General features: G+C 35.8%; 1 protein-coding gene across 7 annotated transcripts in view; it reads right to left on the minus strand.

Moving 5' to 3' along the window:
• LOC149529463 (protein RAE1-like) overlaps positions 1 to 20242 on the minus strand; it is a 283668-nt gene that overhangs the window by 229404 nt on the left and 34022 nt on the right. For all 7 annotated transcript variants that reach the window (XM_089809683.1, XM_089809682.1, XM_089809686.1 and 4 more), the window contains exons 3-5: positions 9409 to 9495; positions 9246 to 9314; positions 8876 to 9069 (exon numbers count right to left, since the gene is read on the minus strand). In XM_089809683.1, the coding sequence (XP_089665809.1) occupies positions 8876 to 9069; positions 9246 to 9314; positions 9409 to 9495 (350 nt within the window). The remainder of the gene's footprint in view (positions 1 to 8875; positions 9070 to 9245; positions 9315 to 9408; positions 9496 to 20242) is intronic.

Genomic DNA, 20242 nt, shown 5'->3' on the forward strand with positions numbered 1-20242 from the left:
GGTGAGAACTTTGAAGGCATCATGGATGCATATTTTGAGAATTTCAAGGAGAGGATGCAAAATAGGTTTAGGATCCCTAAACAACCGGTAGATGATAATGAACAAGACATTTGTTTCCTAGATGACTGTGACAAAGTCCATATTCAAGCAGTTAGACCTAGGATTGCATGGGTGAAGCCATTGGGTTATTGTTATATCCCAATTTTTTACCCAATTTAAAATGTTCATATAGCCGTTGAGGTTTCACGTGAAGTCTATTAACAGTTAAAATTAGTTAAGATCATGTGAAACGGTAAGATGGTTAAATCGTTTTAATTTCATATGAAGATGACATGTTAGTTAATTGTTATGATGCTATTATATTGTTATCTTGAAATCTTAGAAAATTGGTTATTCATCATGGGAAGTGGGATAGTGGTTTGTCATTATCATGGTTTATGAATAATAATTTGTTATGGTAAATTGTTATTATATTGAGGAATATAATACAATCGTGGAGAATTCCCTTGCAAGAACACGTCGAAGGGGGGAAACATTGCTAGAAAGGAATTGGGCATGGGGGGCACCACCATCACTGAGCAAATAGATACGAGCCCTAAACCACCATGGCTAAAGGTAAACGACTAGGCAAGCAAGAGTGTACATTGGATGACCATGAGCTAACCTGTTAAATTACATATCATTTAATAGTAAAGAGATCACTAAGCATGAATATTGAGCAAATTTGTACCTTTGTAATTGTATAGTTGGAGCCTCCCAGTGCATAAGCATGTCTTATCATATTGGACAACATGATACCTAGATATCTATACATGTACATACATGTATATGTGTACATATGCAAACCAATTTTATATATAAGGATGTATACGCATACTTAATGTTTGGCATATATGTAAGAAATATATGGTTGGGGTTTTACACATGTACACTTATATACATACATACACATATAGGTATCTATAGATACCATGGTGTTATACACTAAGACTATATATTATTCTTTCACCTTTGACTAGGGTCTTGATTATTATTTTTTGCCTTGAGCGGCCCTCTATGTTTCCTTTCTTCTTTCATAGGGCTTATTACTTGGAAGACAATAAGTCAAATATTTGAATCGGTGGCTTCAATTTCCTTGAGCATTGGCTTTGTAACTCTCTGCCACCTATTTTTCTTCTTGATAACCAATGAAGCGCACGGGTAGATATTATACCCTTCCCGCTACCTTAGTTATTGCTCGGGGGGGGGGGGGGGGGGGGGGGGGGGTGGAAGTTCATTTGAAAATGGCTCTTGGTTTCTTTGAGCCGAATACTCGCTAATATTATCAGCTTTAAATCACGACTCAGAAGTTAGTTGCATGATTGAAGCTTGGGGTAGCCAGGCCATGATACTGATCATAACCAGCATATTCAAGTCATGAAATCTATTCAATCAGCTCCCTTTATTTGTTCTTATCTTACAGATCATTGAGAAGATATATTTTCATGATGACATGATTGTATAATGCATACTGGCTGTAACCAAAAGGCCAAGAGCTTATCGATTTTGAAAGCACATGGGTTGTTTCTTCTCTATGTTATTCTTTTATTTGAGAATCTCGGGTGATAATACTAATATAGCCCCGCACCCTCATACGTGATGGACATCATTGTTATTGCTTTTCAATCATTTGTAAATGCGTAGCATGTATGTTTCATGCAGAGCTATTTTAATATAAGGCATAAGCTCTGATTCTTTCTTTTATTTCTGATCTCGCATGATAACTACACAGGGGCAAATCATATATCCATAACATGTTCATTTCTATATTCTGCATAAAGTAATCTTGTGAGCATTTGAATCCTTTATTAAGATACTCTGACTTACTCACTAGTATTTGTTGTTTACCAATTGTAGTAAGAATCAGAAAGGTATTCAAGGAAACCTTATGTTAAAGATTTCATTGTTATAGCAATCTCCTGTGATGCACCCAAGGCTAGTGAAGTCGTGTGAATGCGTGAAAAGGAGGGGAATCCTACAAGGAAGAACAAGCTATGATTAGATTCTCAAATTGCATTAACATCTTAAAAAGAAATTACTCAAACATCCAAGTCAACTCATGATTGTCCAAGTATACTCAATTGTCAAGTCGAGTGGTGGAATTAAGTACTAGGATGCTCAATGGCTGATCAAGTTGCTCCATGTCTATTTCCAGGTAGGGAGGGCCTTTCTCATTATAGATTGTGTGAGGATAAGTTAAGGTCCGTGGATGGGAAGTTAAGCCCCTAACAACGTTTCCCCTCTCCACAAGATGTCAAGACATGCATCAGACAAAGATAAGTTATCCATTCAAACATTTATTGGTAACATGTATTTTACTTTTATGATGTTTGTTCAAGTAGAAGATCAGATAAAATTGTTATTTCAGTCTTTCATTTATTTGAATAATGAATATGAATGTATTTTCTAATTGAATGTTATTGCCATAGTTAGCAATGGAAGGAGAAGAAATGATGCAATGGTATTTGATGCCCTAATTGATACAATGGTATTTGATGCCCTAATTGATATATTGGAATTTGATAGCCTAGGTTTTGCAGAAGCATCCCTAGACGGATTTCAGTTTTGAATTCTATGTTATGTAGATTTTAAATTCCTTGTTAAATTCATTGATGGCCTCTTCAATAGTTAGTTATGAAATTTCCGTTTAACTGATTGTAACCGTTATTCTCATTCACATGAACATAACTAATATAATTGTCTTCCTATGAATGTGAAGTAATAATTGTATTTCTTTGATATGCTAGTGGTTAGTTAAGACCCGAGAAAAGTGGTTGTTACAGTTATGAAGTTAACATTGATGAAACAAGAGACATCATTGAAGCCCTTGTTAATGAACTAGTAAATCCCAAGGCTACATATTTGGAAATTATGAAGAAGCAAAAACCAGAATCTCACTTGAGATTCAGATTCCTCAAATCTTGAAGAGAGGAAAGAAAAGAATAGAAAATCTCGAGAAGAAATTTGCAAAATCTAGTTCCCCTCTCATGCTTACTATGGGCAAAGGTGAAAAAATAAAAGAGGAAGAAGAAGAGGAAGGTGACCATGAAGAAAAAGAGGTAGAGGAACCTCCAAGCAAGAAGGTAAAGGCACCATCTAGGAAATCCCCCACTCGTGTTTACTGCCACCAAGCCTAGGAAATCAAAAAGAAAATTGAGGCTAGATGGAAGCAATGATGATGATGAAGAAGATAATACTCCAATCATATCACTGAAAAGGCCCCCACCTACCTTTGAACAAAGACTGAAAACATTAAGGGAAGGTAGTGGGATGGCAGACTTCAAATATCTTAAATATGAAACCAGAAGCAAGAATGAGCAAAGGCAAATTGAAGATACATTGCTTGAGAAAATGGACAAGTGGAAGTATGATTCCCAAGAACTAAAAGGGAAAGCTCCTGAAGCTATACTAAAGGTTGTTTCTCACCATTGGTCGAATGCAATAACAACAGAGAAAAACATCAAGGTCTGTTTGGCTGTGGGAATGGAAATATGAGAATTGGAGTTGTTATTTTGGAATAGTTATTCTGGAATAGAAAATGGGGATACATATTCATTTTCTTGTTTGGTTCAGTGAGAATTTGATGGGGAATTCACGGACTCAAAACTTTATATTTTCTAAAATAAATAAAACTGGAATAGGAATACGTATTCCAATTCCATCTATTTAGGTGGAATTGCAAATGCTCATTTTTAGGCCAAAATTGGAATATGTATTCCTATTCGCAATTCCGATTTGGTGCACCCAAACAGAGAATTCGAATCTTAAGAATTTACATATGCCTATTCCACTCATATTCCCGCTACCAAATGGGCCCTCAGAGAACAGACATTGAAGAAAATAATGCCAAATCTCTCTGAGAAGGAAGTAAAGGCGGCAATGTCTAAACATGAAAGCAGATAGACTCCTAGATTTAAAGCTTTTCAATTTTTTTCAAATAAAATAGAGGATGTTGTACAGTCCACATCTAATATGTGGAAAACCATTTTTGATATTAAAGAAGAGGGAGATCTACCAGAGGTTCAAACTATTGAAGAGTCTGATCCTGAGAAAATTTGAGCAAAGGTCGTGGCATCTCTCCTGACCAGTCCTTTAGGCTCCGAGTTAATCAAGACAGCGCCCGAGCTACAGCCTACCGAGCTGAACCCAGTTCAACCGAGCAGTGAAGTAAAGACTATTACACCTTCATCGAGTTCCTCTTTGATAACCGAGCAACAGGCTCCTCGGGTATCAACCGAGCATCAGCCAAGGAAGGATTCGGTTGACAAAGGGAAGGAAGTCATACCTTCATCAGGGGCCAAGGACAAAGGAAAAGAAAAGATCATTGATGATATTGATCTTAATGAAGACATTGTGATTCCAAATTGGGATCTATCCAATCTCTCTACCGAGCATATGGGCGTATTGAGTGAAATCTGGAAGAAAAGAGCAAAACAACAGAAGCTAAGACCAAAAAGGGACAGAAGCAGAGTCCTGGAGGACATCAAAGAAATATTTTTGGATGCACTATCTATTTAGGTAAATGAAAAAGCCCCTATCATTGAACAACTAGTTGAAATTGCACATAAGTTCAATGAAGATACAGATGGTCAAGAAAAACTTCTTGAGAAGGCTGAAAGGAAGTTTGAAAATAAAATGCTAGAAAATGTAGCATAGAAAATAGCTATTGATCAAGTAGAATTATCTACTTTTATTTCTGCATTAGAAAATGTTGTGAATAATGTTGTATCTTTATTTGTAAAGTTAAGTGATTCAACAAACTTTACCAAGGAAATCAAGGATAAACTGGCTAAAATTAATATGGACTTCAAGGCTAGTGCCAGTCAATTAGCACTCAACTTGAATTCTAGTTCAAATCATTTTGCAAAAATCAGATTTTTGACATATCTTCAGGCAGAATTATTAAGAGAAAAGGCCAGAATAAGGGCGACCTTGGTAGACATTCAGAGTGCGATGCTTCCCCATATGGATATTATGGAGAAGAGAATTGAATATGCAAAGGCACTAGTCAAAGACAAAAACCTTTCAATGGCAGAACATATGTTGGAGTTATCAGCCAAGCTTTAGATAGATCTGCACATCCTAAAGGTATTGCATGAAAACTGGGATAAGGCCATGTCGTTAGTTTTGAAAGTGCATGCTGATTTCCTTTCTCACTTTGGCATAACCTTGTAAATTTTGGCATTTGTAACAAAAATAAGGGGGAAATGTATGTACGCAAAGATAAAGGAAAATATGTATAGAAAGAAGAAAATATGTACAACATAAAGATATGTAAAAAGTAGATAAACAAAAACAATTTTGAAAAAATCAAAATCAGAAAGTTGTAACTGAGTTATAAAGTTTTCAGTTCAAACCGAGTTGGAGAATAGAGCACACACTAAGAGGGAGCTTGACTGAAGAATTTTAATCTCAGATTTTGTGCATGATAAGTTTTTTTGCCACTAATGCCAAAGGGGGAGATTGTTGACCTTATGGCAAGACATATTGTCAATCAGTGCCAAAACACTTAGTCATCATGGGAAGACAGTTTTGACCAAGCTACCAGAAATAAGTGTGTTAACTGAGCTCATGTATGAACCAAGATAACAGTGCTAACCGAGCTCTAATGTAAACCGAGTCAGTTTAGCATTCTTGTTTCAGAATGAGAACCAAGCAGGCTAAGCAGTGTCAACCAAGTCAGTTAAGTTTGTTGAGTGATCAGTATGAACCGAGTGCCAGAGTCAGCTTAGTTGACAGTGTTTCCTAAGTGTCTATGGTATCACCCGAGTAAGCTATTGGACCCGAGTCTCAACACTCGGCCAACTTGGTAATTGTTTTTGAAACTATTGAAGTGCTATTGTAGCCGACCTAATGAAGAGTTATTATTTGGATCGATATATAAGGAAGACACTTTGTTTCATCCAAGGAAAGATATAATATTGAGTTACATGTTTATTAGAAACTAATGGAAGAGCAGATTGATTAGGAGGCTATCAAGCAGTACAAAGGCAAAGCAGTGACTCATCTATCACAGTCAAGTGATCAATATATTATTCAAAGGATATTCATTAGCAAACAAAGTTGCATTGTAGAGATCAACCTATTGATTCATCCTAACAGATATATCAATCTCAAATCCTCTAACAAGGTGGACCTAACAGTCCTTGTAGAATCTCTTAACCGAGTGCATACTTCATTGTATTGTATAAATCCTTTCACAATGTGGACCTAGTAGTCCTACTTACTCTTAACCAAGTAGATCACCAGAAGTGATCAATTGTAAGCCTTAATAGGCCAACTTTATTACTGAAATAGTGAAGCATTGTAGGTGTCATCCCCACCCCAGTTTTACCTTCTCCTTGGAGGGTTTCTAGGTTACCAAATATTGTGCCAAAGTGTTATGGTGTTGTTACTTTATTTCTTTATGTTCCATGCATGCAAGTAGGTTAGATAATCTAATAAAGTGGGATTAAGTGAAAGATGTTTTAAGTGATTCCTGATTCTTCTCCCGCCCCCCGCCCCCCTCCCCCTCTCTCCCCCCCCCCCTCTTAGTCACTAGATCATCATTACATTTCCAACACTTCTATGCTTCCAAGAAAGGTAACACCTTATACACAACATAGTAGTTATTCAAATAATAAATAGTATTTATTAATGAAGCAAAGCAAGCATTGACTGGAATCACAAACCTCTCAAAGCTAAACACACAATTGCCACAGCAGCAAACAAAATTAAAATGTAGAGCACAATTAGAATCCATATTCCAAATATTTTCAGTAGTTTTGTTCCAAAAAAGAAAGGAACTATATAAACAAGCACTCAAAAGTAGGAGCAATATGACTCAAAAGTAAATCTGGTTAGAATAGGGAGAGAAATATTAAAAAACTCTCCCATTAAAAACTCTAGAGCATCTGCAGAATGACGAAGTTTGAAAGGTATAAGTAATCACTAAGAATCTAAGTATGCCTATCATGGGTGGAATACAGAGCAAGGTTGGAGGCAAGTTGTAGGCTTAATCCAAGTAAAACTGTCAACACGGGAAGGAAATTGTTCATAAAGGAACCTAATAGTCATAAAGCCACTGCAAATATAAAGATAACGAGAAGGCCATTCTGATAGTCGCTGAAATTTGCAATGTTCAACAGGCAAATAATGTTGATGCTCGAGACAAGAATTAACATTTTCATAATCTGGTTTAAAGGATTATGCTCAAAGCTTTGCTTCATTTTAGCCTCTTGTCATTATTTAATTGAGCAACATGCTAACATAAATATATATATATATATATATATATAGCAAGCATTATGGACTTCACATAATGAGACAGACCATAGTAAGTTCAATAAGGAGTGGAGGTCATATGGCTTGAAAGATTATCAATTTAATGTGTCCAAGCCTTTGTTTGGTTTGGTGTTACCATGCAAATAAATTAAGAGACTTCAAACAGAAAAGCTAATCTGTTGTTAGGCTGGTTTCATTGATCATGGTGATTTGTCAGAATTATTCAGCAAGATGTAATTGTTGGGGCGTACACCATTTTATTATGATAAAAAAATTTAAATTTATCAAAAACACAACACAAATGTATTACAGCCTAATACAGGAAGTAGACACGTGGTCCAAAGCTAAAACACCCATTTGGGTGCAAGAATTGGGTGCGCAGATGCGTGAAAAAAAAAGGGTTTTGGATGCACGCACCTGTGTGTGTGTGTGTGCGCATGTGTGTGTGCCTGTGTGTGCGTGTGTGCATGTGTGAGAATTAAATCAGGTACTTCATCATTGATCGTGATAAATATTAACCGCCAATTCATACTATTATAGAATACAGAGTAATAATATATAATATAATATTAATATTGATAAAGCGCTAATTTCTGCAGACTACTATAAAGCTCATATTTGATATTCCTCGGAATTGCGGTAAATATATGAGAGTTTCGAATATTAAATTGCCAAGGTTTTCTATTTATTCCGAGCTTCGTAGGAGACATACAGATTACTGTGCCGTTAATTGCACTGAATGAATGTTTGAGTTTGATATTAATAATACTTTAATTGCTATGGACTATACAAGGAATATTGTCTGCCGTGAATATTATAGAGGGCATGGTTTAAAATTATATCAGCAATTTGTGAATAGAATAAGGATTACAAAAAAAAAATTTTATATATATATATATATATATATATATATATATATATATATATATATATCGGACCTTTGATAAAAAACTCAAAAGGGAAAGCATATGGAAGCTGCCTTCCTCCTGCCAAACGGAATGTAGAATACAGATTCGCTGGTTTACTCATTGTTGTGGACATATTTGGGGTCCTCAATAAAAAGGGTAGGAGTTCGGATGTGCTTCATGGACGCATCCACAGGGCATCCGAATTCAAATCGACATTCCTGAGCATCCGCATCCCCCTCCAGAGCTATAGGGAGCACAACAGTATCCTAGGTCCAAAGTTAGCATAGGAAAGAATAAATGTTATTGTGATGCTCAATCAATTACAAACGTAGCCAGTGTTCTGAGAATCTCAAGTAATAAAACCCTCAAACTTCCATCCCAGTGAACTGATTGAGGAAATATTATTAACTGAATATAAGTTACAAATTGAACATTATGTTAGTTAAAGAGCATTTCACTGCACAGAGACTAGACTATGGTGAGTATTTAAACAGACAATAGGATTAATTTATTTTTTTGTTTTATATCTTTAAGAAACTTATTAAATATTTATCCAAGTGATAAATTTTCTTGTGAGTGAGAATATCAAAGGAAACATGGCTCTTAATTCCATGTAGGCAATAACAAGAGAAAAAAAGAAAAGAAGTCATCATTCTCATACATACTTTAATGCCTTGTCCCAACCTCCAGTTACAAGCAAGTTTAATTCTGCAATCCACGCAATCTCTTTAATAGGAGCATCATGAATTCCCACAGTCACTGGCTGACCACCAGAGAGAAGAGGCCACATTTTAACTTGCTTATCACAGCCAGCTGAAAAAACAACAGTGCCATCATCCTTCCATGTCGAACAGAGGACCTATATCATTAAAAAATTAGATACAATCAATAAGCACACAAAGAACTTTAATAGTGATAAAACAACACAAGAACTAATAATTCAATATTCATTAGCATATATCTGCTATATTTCGACACACACAACAATGTCCAACACAGGAAATATGAAAAGGGCAGCAATCTGAAACAACTCACTGGTTGATCATGTGTTATTGCTGCTTTGGGCGTGCTACTACCGTTACTATGAATTTCCCAGCACCTTACCTGGTTAGATATAAAGATAAGAATAATATTATTATCCTAAATGAGTAATGTTTATGCAACCTTGTTTCACAATTTGTTGGCAGTAAGAACAAACATTATTATCCCAGGATGTTGCCACCAAATAGTTTGCTTTTGGACTGAAAGAGAGGCTTGAGATGCTATCAGTTGGTGGCTGCACAACCTGCAAAAGAAAGCAACAGCTTAAATTGTTATGTTATTGTTCTACCTGTTTACTGGTCACCCTGCACATTCCTCCCATAGACTAAAATGTACATATATGTGTTATGTTATCAGAAACGAGAAACAGATAAGGTCATAGGATACAGGATTAAACAAGAAAGGAGAGCTCTACGATTACTAAGTTAAAACATATTTCACATTTTTATATTATTTTGCCAAAAAAATTACTTAACAATCATCATATAAAAAAGAATACAGACTGTTCAACTTTCTTAACTACAAAAAAATGCCATGTATAAAAAGAGCAATCAACAAAATTTAATAATGACACTAATAGGCTTTACATTTCTGAGATATCCACAACAGGTTCTCAATTCAAACATCTGTTTGGAGAATAATTGAGCAGCCAACAAGAGAATGCCAATCATAAGGAAACAAGAATAAGGTGCAAGAACTTCTATGCTTATCTCAATCCTGTGAGTAATGGACAAAGTTATGTATGGTCTTTAGTAATTGAGAGCATATAATTCAAATATTTTTCTGGGATTCAAAGGGTTTTCTAATAATGTAAAAGGCTTTCATCGTTAGGCTGCATTGTAAACCTGTCAAAGCATTGAATTATTGTTGTTGTAGTTGTACGTTGCCCAAGATGAAGCTATGTAAATTAAATTAGCAAATATGTTCTAAAAGTACTTATAGAAATATTGCACAGAAATGATATGATTAATTCTAGCCAATATATGCCAATGAAATGACATGCCCATTACCCTTACTTGTGGCTTTCAGATTCCTGCAGTTTAATTCTTTACCATTATTGTGTTATAAAATACCACTCAATGTATGGTTGGCATTAAGGATTGCATCTTGCATTTTCTTCACTGCAACATGCTGAATCTTTCTCCACCAATCAAATTCACAACAATGATATTATGAATGGAAAATATATTTCTGAAGTACTTTGCCCTTCGAGTTTAAATTTCAATGGAGTGTCACGCAGATTTTGTATTTAGTAGCCGACTGGGTTATGCCATCGGAGATTGTGTATTTGGTAGCCGACGGGTAGATTAGGATTGTTTTGTAGCCGACAGACCTCTTCTGGAAAGTTTGGCGGAAAGTATTTATACCCCATCTGGGATCATTGTAAAGCATCTTATGAAGCATAATGTAATCTTTTGGCATATGGGAATAAAGGAATACTGTTATTGTTGTTCGTGTTCATTATCTGGGTGCATTTCTTAATTAACATATGCGGTAAACATATATTAGATTGGGGTAGTTTTTGGTCCTTTGAGAACTGAACAATGGAAGATCTGAAAAACGTTTTTTCAGAGGAATTTAACATTACATTCAATGGTCCTCAGCTAAGAGACTTGCAGAAAGAAAAACGATTGGGTCAATTATACGTCCTTGGGTTACAACTAGAACACATGGAGTCCTCAAATGATGTTCTCTCCAAATTGGAAGAGATAGATACTTATTTGACCAATGTAGAGCAGGCAGATTGTAGAATCTTAAATTGGGCTTTACAACCTTCAATGGTGACCCTGGTCCAGCCCAGGTTTATGGAGCATCCAAATAAACGGGTTAACCTTGTGGTTGCTTCTTGTCTCAATGAGATTATGCAAATAACATGTCCTACAACAGCCTATAATGATGTGGTGTTAAAGAAATTTTTGCAACTGATAGTGAAGAACTTAAAGGGTTTACAAGTTAAAGGAATTCCTATGAGGCAGGAACAAATTTGCTTGACATGTGAGGACACTGGTACACCCGATTCTGTTTGTGAGAATTGCAATAACGAAGAGGCAAAAGAAGTTCAAACAAATGCAAGAAAAATGTAGATAAGATAATTTCAAATGTGGATAAGGAACATACAAGTTTCTACGTTGATGTTTTGGTGGTTAGCTTTGACAAACATGTTGATGAGGCCGGCTGTACTCAAAGTAATAGTATGTTGGAGTCTTTGTATGATGGATCATATGAACAATCCAAAATGACACTACAAGATGATGAGCTGCTTCAATATGACAATATTGAGATGCATGCCTTAAAGAACCAACTAAAGGTTAGTGAAGACATGGTTGTGACATCTTTGGTGCGTTATAACAGCACTCAGAGGATGACTGAGGATCTCTATAAGAAGGCTCAAAAGGGAGTGGAAGGAGATTGGCTTATTGCTGATTTGTAGGTAGTCAAAACAATCATTCAATCTATGAAATCAGATTATTTATGTTTGCTCTCTGACAGGTATTATATTCTTAAGCTTGCTGGAATATATTTTGATCAGTTGAGTAAAGGAGAGAATGAGAGCATGGAGCTCAACAGAGAGCTTAAGTATGCTCATAAGGCATTGGAGGAAAAGCAAATTGCTTTTCAGGAAGCATAAAATCAGGTCGGGACCACAAACCATTCTCGAGAGCATGAGAGTAAAAAAAGGCAGGGGTTTTTCCAAGAAGTAAGTAATGAACTTGATAGCATTCAGCAAACTTATGACTTGGATAATTGTCCCAAAAGACTAAGTACCAAAACTTCAAATCACATTCAGCATGTAAACAACCCCTTGTTTGAAGTAGATGTTGATTGGATAATGGAGAACCCGCTATTCGAGTCTGATGATAGCACACTTATTGATTTTGGTCAGGAGTTCCGGATTGACAATTGTGGTAACCAAGAGGTTGTTGCCTTCACAGAGGGACATAATGCTGATTACAAATCAGCTTGGCATAGAGATGTGGCGAGCAGTATAGCTAGAGTGAATACAGTGAGAGGGGCAGCGTTGTGGCAATTGAGTAGCTAGTGTACTCCACCCACTATGGGCACAAAGCAGCAATACAGTACAGATAGTTGGGAAGGTGGATGGCCCTCTTGTTTGTGGGATCAAAGAGGAACATTCCCATCGTTTGTAATGTTTCCAGGAGTTGGTTGGCACACAGTTGAGTTCCCACAATTATTTGACCACAATGGTGCTTGAGATTCTCAGTTGAACTACGGATCTTCTTGTATATGATGCTAGCACACATCAAGTTGTTCTGGTTGAACATGCATGTGAGATGGTTTGGGATCCAGGTGTTGACCATATGTACCTATGGCTTGTTGAAGATTTTCTTGTAGTTCTACTCAATTTGAGACAAGATGCAATGATAATCAGAGTTGTATAGCCTACAGATGCAACAATACTTCATAGATTAATATAGGATCTAGGGATCTGGTTGATGAATGGATTGCATTTGGACACCTTGCTTCGCAATGTGGTAGGATTTGTTTTCAAATTGGGCTACAGAGCTACCTATAGATTCATATGGGATCCTAGTACTGATTTCTTAAGGACAAGCAATCTCGAGGAGGGAAGATTTGTAATGTCCCCTTTTTGGGACATTAGAAACTTTAAAGACATATCCATATAATATTAAAAATTGACTATAAGAGCACAAATTAAATTTATAAATGGACAATTTAATATTATAAAGTAGGCTAAAAGTGACAAGGGAGGATAAGACGAAAAAACAGGAAGGGAGTCGAAGAGTCATAGCTTTGAGGATTAAAAAGGAGAGTCTCATTCATTGAGATATGCTTGGTTTATGATTTAGATTTCAGTTTCTCTCTTGTGAGAGTTATTCGGAAAGCTTCAGCTTTCAGCCAACGAGAGGATGAAAACCCTCGTGCCGAGAGATAGTGGACGCAAACCCATTGTTCGTGGAGACATCACATCAGGTGTCTCGCATGTGCTTACAGGTTCTTTTCTTAGTATTCCAATTTGACTGTAAATCTATGTTTAAGATTGGATCTTGAATGTTGGTTATTGTACTACTGATGTATAATGCAATAGCATATTCAAGGGATTTTATTAGAATCTATGGTTTTATATTGTTGATTTATAATTCAACTTCATATCTTTATGTTCTGAATATTATTTTGAGAAAGAAATGGGTAAATATCTAGTTGGGATATTTCATTTGATGGCAATAGTTTGTACAAACTCGTGGACATAAGTACATCAAACTCATATGCTTTAGCAAGAAAAGATAAAGGTGATGCACTTTGGCACAAGAGATATGATCATCTAAATTATCACTAACTAGCTAAGTTAACCAAGACTAATATGGTCCATGCTCTTCCTATAGTACAAAATCAACACCATGAATATGAAGGTTGTCAACTGGGAGAGCAAAGACAATTGCCTTTTTCAAAGAAGCAATCCTAGAGAGTACAAGGTCTATTAGATCTTGTTTACATTGACATATTAGGTTACTCTAGAACCATGCCCATAGGTGGAGTTAGATATTTTTTGCCTGTCGTAGATGACTATTCAAGAAAGTGAGGGTTCATTTCATGAAAAAAAATCTCAATCTCTTGTAGTTTTTTCTAGATGCTTAAATATCTAGTTGATAAACAAACACATAAGAATGCTAAAAAGAATTGACAGACAATGGCAGAATGTTCACCTGCATGATATTCACCAACTTCTACCAACAAGAGGCTATTCACTTAAGAAGAAAAGTCTACACACAACTAGTGGGGGTGAATCAATTGCAAACAACTATAATCAAAACCAAACTTATAAATTTGATCTAGAACAACAAACCATAGACCATAACACAATGATTTGTTGACTATGGAAACCCTTGATCAGAGAGAAAACCCCAGTGGGAATGGCACCCACAAGATAATGTATTGATATATAAATTCCTTGGGAAAGGGAGTGACCCTGTTAGGAGTCAAATACAATACATTTAGCACAACAATCCCAGTTAGAGGACAAATCCCTGTTGGGAGACCTCGAACCCTTGTTAGAAGGTTCAAACCCTATTAAAGGTTGATAGGAAACAATTAGACCCAGTGCCTAAATGCTTTAGCAAATATGAAAGATAAACTTTCAGGATAACATCCAAAATCATGAACTAACTGATCTGCAACTTACTTGCCAAAACAATTCCTTTGAAGCTCACCTCAATCGTCCAACATTACCATTGCTCTGTTATGATCATCGAGTATAAAAGTTTGCATCTATACCAATCAATCATATTCATGACAAACCCAACCAAGGAAAATATCTTTCCTTTATACCCTTACAAATAATTAATTAGGTCGGCTTGTTAGTGTAATCACCTAAAAATGGTCATCTAGACTATTAGCCCCCTTCTCAGCATTTTGGCTAAATTAATTTAATCATTTACCTAGACCAAATTGCTAATAATCAATTTATTTGATTATAACCTATAGTTGACTATGCTATCCTAAGTTCATTATTTGATTAAAAGAACATGTCCCCTTTTAATTAAATAAAAGACCCCATTCTTCTAACCCACTTAAAGTGCACACATAAAGTCCTTTTTCTATTTTACAATTAAAAGAAAAGGCAAAGACCCCATTCTTCTAACCCACTTAAAGTGCACACATAAAGTCCTTTTTCTATTTTACAATTAAAAGAAAAGGCTTGTGAGACTTTTTGTCTTATGTGACAAGTCAACTTATATTCTATTGGTTGACTTGTGTGTGCACATGGATCACTCCTATTTTCGAATTCAACCTTTGATCATCCACCATCTTCATCTTGATCTCCACCGTCCGTACATCTTTAAAAGGGAGAGAGCTTTCCCCCTCAAAGGATCCATCCTCATTTTGAATATTGTTATGCTGCAAGTTTTCTAACAGGTTTCTTTGGAGCTTTGTGGAGAACTTCTCATTTCTTGTCTCATTCTCTCATTCCATCACATTAGCATAAGATCATACGGCATTCTTAGCATAGTTGCATTTTAGTTTAACTTTGATTTCTTGCAATAATCTCACATAGTTTAAATATTTGGTTTTGTAACAATCTCATACATGCTTAGTATAGCTGCATTTTGCATTATCATCTTAGCTTAGTTTCCATACTTGCATTGCATTCTTGAGGGATTCCTTGAAGATATTTGCACTCTTGCTCTTGTCTCAAAGAACCTCCCGTTGCATGGTTTACTAGCAAGAAGTACATTTCTAAGGCTTGGCTGAGAGCCTTCATGCTGAAATACTAACTCCTTGCACTCCGTGGATAGGGAGCTCTAAGCCGGCATCCAAGCATTCCAACTCATGGAATCGTTTGGATAGAATGGTTTAGAGTGTGACACTTTCGAGTGTACATTTTTGGCGCCCACCGTGGGGCTTGAATCAAGTTTTTAGCTCCATTTGCTTTTATTTTTCATCTTTGGTTTTTTACAGCAGCATATTGGATCTAATCAAATGCGTTTGTAGAATTATCACTTTGGTTTTAAGGCCAACCCATAAGTAGATTGGTTTGAAGGCCAAAAACTTAGTTGATTTAAAGATTTGATCATATCTTTTAAACCGCTTGGATTTTGGTTCTGAAATTTTTTTTGCAAGTTGGGTATGTGCTCAAAATGTCTCAGTCCGATTTTCAGAGCATTTTGACGTGATTTTTGGGAGTTATGAGTTTTTCTTTGTTTTTCATAAAAAGCTGTTTCTAATCGCAAATCAGTGCATTTTTTGGAAAAACTTACATTTTCAGAAAGGTTTTTGAATTCTAATGGGGGTTCTTTCTTTGTGTTTTGAATTTTGAGGTCGTATTAAGGATCAAAAACTTGATTTGATAAATTTGGCCTGTTTTGACAAAATTGATCTCTAGGGAGCAAATGAAGAGATTTTTTTGAATTTCTTACATTTTTGGAAAGCTCTCTGATTTTTAGTAGGGGTCTCTTCTTTTCATTTCTATTTTTGGATCTGAAATCATAGCAAACAAGTCCAATCTTGTTGACTAGGTCAAAACCAAAGAGTAAAAATGAGAGCATTTGTGATTAACTTGCACTTTCTTTGCATGTACTTGGTTGGAAGATAAATTGGATTTTTGAGGCAACTCACCACTTTTTATTGCAGATTTTTATGTTATTTCACACTAACTTTTGGTGCTAACAAGTTGTGATTACAGGTTGCCATCCTTATGAAAAAAAAAAATTTGAAATATTGCATAAAAAGAACGCATGTCAAAGCTTCAAATGCACAAGGGCTACTAACGATTGTTTGCAGGGCTGCCCAATGCATAAAAACCCAATTTTGCTTGTTCTTTACTTTTACATGTGCGACACATACTAGTTGTTTATTTTTAGGTACATAAAACTTGTGATTGGAGTCTTTTGGTAATAGGAGAGTATGCTCTTCACCCTTGTGGTGAATCAGAAATCTTGACTTGCCATTTGATTTCAAAAGCAAGGGGTAACTGAATCTTCTTGGCATGTTTGGGAGAAAATGATTGGAATAGGAGAGTATGCTCTTCACCCTTGTGGTGAACCAGAAATCTTGACTTCCAAAATTTGATCCACTTTGTGTAGTTAGAATCCTTTAGAGGGCCTGCTCTCGGACAACCTGAGAGGAACGACCCAAGTGGGGACAAGCCGATTACTTGGCTCTTCCAACCCACTATAAACTCAAGGCTACCAAGGACACAAAACTTTGGTAGACGTAGTGTTTGTCTTCGCCTAGTGTGATCGCTTATGGGATTTCGACCATAGGGAGATCACTAGGCAAGAATGCTTAAGGTACTCTTGTGATCGCGAGATCGGTTACTCATCGCAAGGTGAGGTGTCCCGTAATTGGGAGCAAGAGGAACACTATGAACGGAAGCCCTATCTAAACACCCTAAGTTAGTAACTACCTTTTTTAGCCGCTCAACTTCTTGGTGCAAGGATCGATCCTAGTGGACTACCCGGATCACCCCAAGATTTTACACTCACCATCTATGTTCCCTTGGTTATGCTTATGGCATTTCCATGACAAAGCCAATATCTCTTGTGGGAAACCACTTGGTGTGAGGCAAAGGAGCATTATGGTCATCGAGTATAAAAGTTTGCATCTATACCAATCAATCATATTCATGACAAACCCAACCAAGGAAAATATCTTTCCTTTATACCCTTACAAATAATTAATTAGGTCGGCTTGTTAGAGCTTCCCCATTGTACATTTGATTACATAGGTCCATGCTAAGGCATACACAGCTTCATAAGCATCATTACAAATATTACAATAAAGTTTCCACATGTTACAACAAAGATATTATATTTTACAATGATAAAATATATGCTTCCTCAACACTACTGGCTGCCAGTAAAATATACTGCACGTTACACAATAGCAACCTTTCCAGAATAGCCCAAATGCTTCTCACTCTCAAACATATGCACACTAGAGAGTCTTCTAACATATCCCAAGCTTGCTAACATGAATTCATGCTTGCCAAAAAGATGCAACAAAAATACTCGTCTCTGTCATCATTCCCTATATACTGGTCTACTACCAATCATTACCAAACAAGTTGTAACTTATTCACAACATAACATAAAACTGAACGAACATAAACATGATGCCTATACTCATTTTGCAACACAAATCTAAGCTCGCATACCAAATGTCGTTACCAACAAACTTCGTTGTACTGATAATTAACCTACAATATACAAAATGTGTCTGTCATGATCACAAAAACATATGTTGTCATCAATTACAAAACTAGTCATCAATACAACATCGAAACAATACATCCAAGTGCCAACAAAGACCTCAATTCTTAATAATATCTCCATTTGGCATTGATTGCAACACATGGAAAAAAACCATCAATCCAAAAGTAACCTATATCCTATTCACAACTTTATAAGATTTTCTAAATATCCTTCAACTCTGATACATTCCTGCATGATTTTCACTTGGTTTTTCACTGAACTATGACTCCCCCCTTCACATCAATGGAAAAGGTGTCAATATGTCAAATATCAATTGATCTTCTGAAATTCTCCCTTTTCGATGATAATCTTCATCAAAATACATGTATTGGATCTAGGCAATCTACAACCAAAAACATGTCAAGAGCCAACAAACATTGCTATGCAAAAATCATTACATTAGAGCTCTAGGATTAGCTCTTCTCACTGCGATCTCTCCCCCTAAGGAGTTTAACAAGCAACACGTCCAGGCAAATAAGTATGCACTGAATAAATTGGATAGATGCAAATCTACACCAATTATTTTGCACTAGGTGGGGCCATTACCTCAAGCATACCTCTAAAGTACTCAAAGGTGTCTTTAGCCAGTGGTTTGGTAAATATATTTTATATCTTCTCTTTTGTGCTCATATTCCAATCTAATTTCCTTCTCAATGACCTCTCTCCAAAAATGATACATGACTGCAATATGCTTAGTCTTAGAATGTAAAAGTGGATTCCTAGACATGTTAATTGTATTTGTGTTCTCACAATGCATTATAGTAGGTTCAAAGAATGTAATACCAATATCCTTTAGCACCTGTTTCATCCACATTATTTGGTTACAATTGTTTGTTGCTGCTACATATTCTACTTTTGTTGTAGCCAGAGAAATACAATCTTGTTTCTTGCTCAACGAAAGATACTAACCTTCCTCCAAGGAAAAATGCTCCTCCATTTGAGCTTTTCCTGTCATCTACATTTCTTACCCAATCAGCATCAAATATGCATGCAATATAAAATCATTAGGTCTGTCATACCATAAGCCAAATTCCAATGTTCCCTTCAAATATCTAAGATGTGTTTTCTTAGGATTTCCTTGATACCTTACTACAATTCCAATTGCACTAGCAATACCAGGCCTTGTATGAGTCAAATACTGTAAGCCACCAATCGTAGATTTATACCTTGTTTGCACAGTATTAGGCAAATCATCTTTGTTAGTCAACTTGCATCTTGTAACCATAGGTGTTCCAACTGGTTTGCAATTTTCCATGCCAAATCTTAACAACAATTTCTTAAGGTACTTAGTTTGAGATATAAAGATACCATCTTTTGTTTGCGTTATTTACAATCCCAAAAAGTACTTCATCTCACCAATCATAGACATTTCAAATTCACTTTTCATCTCATCAGAAAACTTATAGCCTACCTCATCATTTCCTCCAAAAATGATATCACCCACAAATACTTGAATAATCAATAAACCGTCAAAATTAACTTCCGAATACAAATTACTTTGTGCATTACCTTTCTTAAATCTCAGACTTAACAAGTGTTTATCAACCTCACATACCAAGCTCTAGGTGCTTGCTTCAATCCATTTAGTGCTTTCTTCAATTTGCATACCATTTTTTCTTGTTATGTTAAAGGAAATCCATCAAGTTGCTAAATGTAGACTTCTTCCTCAAGGTCAGTATTCAAGAAAGTTGACTTAACATCCATCTTATACACTTTGAAATTTTTGTTAGATGCATAAACCAAAAACAATCTTACTACTTCCAATCTTGCTACTGGGGCAAAGGTTTCTTCAAAGTCAATACCTTCTTCTTGTGAATAGCCTTTACATACAAATCTTACTTTGTTCCCCTGTCACTTCTCCTTGCTCATTCATTTTGATTATGAATAGCCATTTTGTTCCTATAACATTCATATCTTTATGCCTAAGTACTAATCCTCATGTATTGTTTTTTTCAATCTGCTTAAGTTCTTCTTGCATAGCATTAAACCATGATTCATCTTTACATGCTTCATCAATACTCTTAGGTTCAATCTATAAAATCAAGCAAATCTCATCTCTTACCTTTCTTGTTAATAGTCCTCTGCTTGGATCTCTAATAATCAGCTCATCAGATGGTTTCTAGCAACATACTTAGGTGTACTATATTCTTCAATCAAAACTCAAATTCCATTATTAATTTCAAAGAATAATTCATGTTTTGCAGTCTGTTTTGTACTGATCTTTGACTTGTGCTAGTCTTATTTGAATCATCATCAGAC

This window comes from Cupressus sempervirens, chromosome 11, assembly GCF_028749045.1.
Source record: "Cupressus sempervirens isolate cs-2001-9-10 chromosome 11, ASM2874904v1, whole genome shotgun sequence".
NCBI classification, from domain to species: domain Eukaryota; kingdom Viridiplantae; phylum Streptophyta; class Pinopsida; order Cupressales; family Cupressaceae; genus Cupressus; species Cupressus sempervirens.